General features: G+C 65.4%; 1 protein-coding gene across 1 annotated transcript in view; it reads left to right on the top strand.

Moving 5' to 3' along the window:
• Window positions 1-3,394, top strand: part of Cdk5rap3 (CDK5 regulatory subunit associated protein 3) — a 7,981-nt gene that overhangs the window by 4,136 nt on the left and 451 nt on the right. The window contains exons 6-12 of the mRNA XM_010620304.3: window positions 163-299; window positions 565-709; window positions 1,005-1,100; window positions 1,496-1,577; window positions 1,894-1,982; window positions 2,492-2,697; window positions 3,105-3,276. Of these exons, the coding sequence (XP_010618606.1) occupies window positions 163-299; window positions 565-709; window positions 1,005-1,100; window positions 1,496-1,577; window positions 1,894-1,982; window positions 2,492-2,697; window positions 3,105-3,276 (927 nt within the window). The remainder of the gene's footprint in view (window positions 1-162; window positions 300-564; window positions 710-1,004; window positions 1,101-1,495; window positions 1,578-1,893; window positions 1,983-2,491; window positions 2,698-3,104; window positions 3,277-3,394) is intronic.

Here is a 3,394-nt window from a genome sequence, read left to right as displayed (position 1 = left end):
GTGACCTCCGGCCGCGACTCCGCCGCAGCCGAGCATCCTTTGCCATCCTCTTCCCGCCCTGTGCTGGGCCTCGCCTTTTGCTGCCCTTTAGATGTCTGCCCTCGCCTGTGGGCTCTGCCTTCCACCCCATCCCTCCCGGTTCCCCTCCCGCCCCCCTTGTAGGGAGACAACGTCCGGAGAGAGCTGCTGACCCTGGTCAAAGACCTGCCGAGCCAGCTGGCTGAGATCGGGGCAGGGGCGCAGTCCCTGGGCGAAGCCATCGAGCTGTACCAGGCCTGTGTGGACTTCGTTTGTGAGAGGTGGGGCCCAGCAGGCTGCTGGTTTCCTTTCTTCCGGGCTTCCCTCCCCTGTCCGCTTGTGTTTTCCGTCGTTGTGAGCCAGGGTCTCACTGTGTGGCCCAAGAAGGCTGGCCTTGATCCTCCTGCCTCAGCCTCCCCAGTGCTGGGATGAGGTGCGCGCCATCGCCTCTGGCCACCACTTGTGTCTCCCCGTTTCTTGTGGCTGTGCTGACCCTGCCGGGCCTGGAAGCCTCGGCCCCCGGCGTCAGTGCTGTGCCTTCTGTAGCCCAGCGGAGCAGGTGCTGCCCATGCTGCGGTTCGTGCAGCGGCGGGGGAACTCGACGGTGTACGAGTGGAGGACGGGCACGGAGCCCTCCGTGGTGGAGCGGCCGCGCCTGGAGGAGCCTCCCGAGCCGGTGGAGGAGGATGTGGTAAGGGGCTCCAGGCCCAGGCCGGCGGCTTCCCGTCCTCGGCCACCCCAGTCGGGAGAGAGGGCAGCTGAGGGTGCTGCTGCCCGGTTCCTGGTCTTCCTGAGAGCAGAGCCGAGTGAGGGCAGGATCTGTTCCAGGAACCCTTGGGTCACAGGAGTCCCCGAGGTCGGCCTCCTTCCGGGAGCTTGGAGCTTTGTCCCGACCCCACGCTCCCTGCAGACGCAGCCCTGGCCTGTGTGGTGGGGCCTTACCTCTGCGTCCCCACCAGACTGCGCCGACTGTGTTTGCCTTCCAGATCGACTGGGGCGACTTTGGGGTAGAGTCCGACCCTGGCATTCCCGCCGAGGATGCTGGCATCGACTGGGGCATCTCCCTGGACTCGGCGGCCAAGGTTAGGCCCCTCCCTTGTCCCCCTCAGGACCTCTGGGCTTCCCTTTAGCTGTAGAAAACATTGTCTATGTCTGTGGTGGCGCACGCCTGTCATCCCAGCACTCAGGAGGCTGAGGCAGGAGAATCCCTTGTGAGTTCGAGGCCAGCCTGGGCTACATATACATAGTGAGACCTGCCGCCTTTGGCCTGGGGTTTGGCTCAAGCTAGTAACCTAACCCGTGGGGACAGGGATGGCATAATAACTAGGTTCACACTGCCATTTCTGTCACCCCAGGGCTGCAGACCCCCCTGTGGGGGAGGAAGCAGTCCTTGAACCTCAAGGAGCCTCTGTTCTGCCGGGAATTCCTGGGGTCGGGAATTCTGCCAACCTCACCGGGTCTCTTGCTATCCTTTCAGGAACCTGGGGGTGATGGGTTAGACTGGGGCGACGCTGACACCGCCACCCTGCAGATCACAGTGCTGGAGGCGGGGACCCAGGGTGAGCGCAGAAGCCCGGCGGCCAGAGCTCCGGGGATCGCCCAGGCCCTGCAGTAGGGAGGCTGTCCGCTAGAGGGCAGTGCAGGACGACACTTTACCTCCCACTGCTGCCCAAAGCCCCTCGGAGCTCAGCTGTGGGTCCTGGCGGGCTGGGGACAGCAGGGGGCCTCGCTGAGCCACCCCCATCCCGACCCCAGGAGGCGCCTTAGTGCAGCGAGTCTGCCCACAGCCGCGCAGCGCTTCTCCAGCCTGCGGAAGGAAGACAGACTCCTTCCATGGGGCCCACACGCTTCTCCACCTCTGTCCCTTCCCCGCAGCCCCAGAAGGGGTGGCCCGAGGCCCAGACGCCCTGAGCCTGCTCGAGTACCCCGAGACGCGGAGCCAGTTCGTCGACGAACTCATGGAGGTGCCGTGTGGCCTGGGCCTCCTGCGGTGTGGAGGGTGCTGAGCATCGGGCGCCCGTCTGGTCTTCCCTGTCCCTCACCTGTCACGCGGCTCCTGCCAGTCCTCGGGCACCTGAGACCGTGCTCGACCCCAGGCGCTCCAGTCCCAGCGGGAAGGGCGGCGCGAGAGCAGGGATGCTGGGAAGCCTGCAGTGTCCCCGGCGGGGGACAGGAGGCCACCAGGCTGAGCGCAGTGGACTGGGAAGCCGCTGGGGCCCGGAGGTGGCCGGGCTCTGAGTGGGCTCGGCACCAGGAAGCAGTGGGCTGGAGCAGGTTCTGAGCCGAGACCTTGTGGGGGTGACGTTGGGTCCATAACCCGGCAAGAGAGGAGCCAGTGTCCCTGGGGCTGCAGATGGCGGCTGTGGCCCGTGTCCCTGCTCTCGGGTCGCGGCTGTTGAGCTCCTAGCAGACTGCCTGCCTTGCAGCTCACATTTGAATGACCTGAATTCCGTCCCCACTTCTCCGCCTGCAGCTCGAGATCTTCTTGTCCCAGAGAGCAGTGGAGATGGGCGAGGAGGCCGACATCCTGTCGGTGAGCCAGTTCCAGCTGGCCCCTGCCATCCTGCAGGGCCAGACCAGGGAGAAGATGGTTGCTGTGGCGTCCACACTGCGGGAGCTGATCGGCCGGCTCACCAGCCTGCAGATGCAGCATCTGTTCATGATCCTGGCCTCGCCGAGGTCTGGCTCCCCTGATGCCGGCTGTGCCCTCTTGGTCCCTCCTCTCCTCGGCCCCTCGCGCATCCCGCCCGCTTTGACTGCGCCTCCTCCGGAGCAGAGGCTTCTCTCTGGGGCGGGATGTGTGGTTCAAGTAAGCAGGCAGAACCTGCTTCCCGAGGAGGACGGGTCGCCATGCATAGGGGCCCACACCTGTAGATCTCAGCCCTGGGGAGGCTGAGGCAGGAAGGTCACTGAGTTCGAGGCCAGCCTGGGTGGACATAAGGAGACCCAGTCTCAAAAAAATAAAAAACAAAAGCTAGGTAGCACGGGGTACCTGGAATTGCTGTCCTCACCCCGAAAAGCCTTAAGACAGAGGCCAGTTGGGTCGGGTCCCTGGGCCTTCGTGACAGTCACCTGGGCCCTCTCAGGTACGTGGACCGCGTGACTGAATCCCTGCAGCAGAAGCTGAAGCAGTCGCAGCTGCTGGCCCTGAAGAGGGAGCTGATGGTGCAGAAGCAGCAGGAGGCGCTGCAGGAGCAGGCGGCGCTGGAGCCCAAGCTGGACCTGCTGCTGGAGAAGACCCGGGAGCTGCAGGGGCTGGTGAGGGCACGGAAGTCGCCGGGCGGTGGGGCACGAGGCCCCCACCTCTGCCCGCGCCCACTGCCTCGCTGTCCACAGATCGAAGCTGACATCTCCAGGCGGTACGGCGGGGGGCCCC

Source organism: Fukomys damarensis, unplaced genomic scaffold (assembly GCF_012274545.1).
Source record: "Fukomys damarensis isolate Sample0158 unplaced genomic scaffold, DMR_v1.0_HiC HiC_scaffold_13, whole genome shotgun sequence".
Classification (NCBI taxonomy): Eukaryota; Metazoa; Chordata; class Mammalia; order Rodentia; family Bathyergidae; genus Fukomys; species Fukomys damarensis.
Note: the sequence above shows the minus strand (reverse complement) of the source record. Positions and strands in the feature narration are given on the sequence as shown.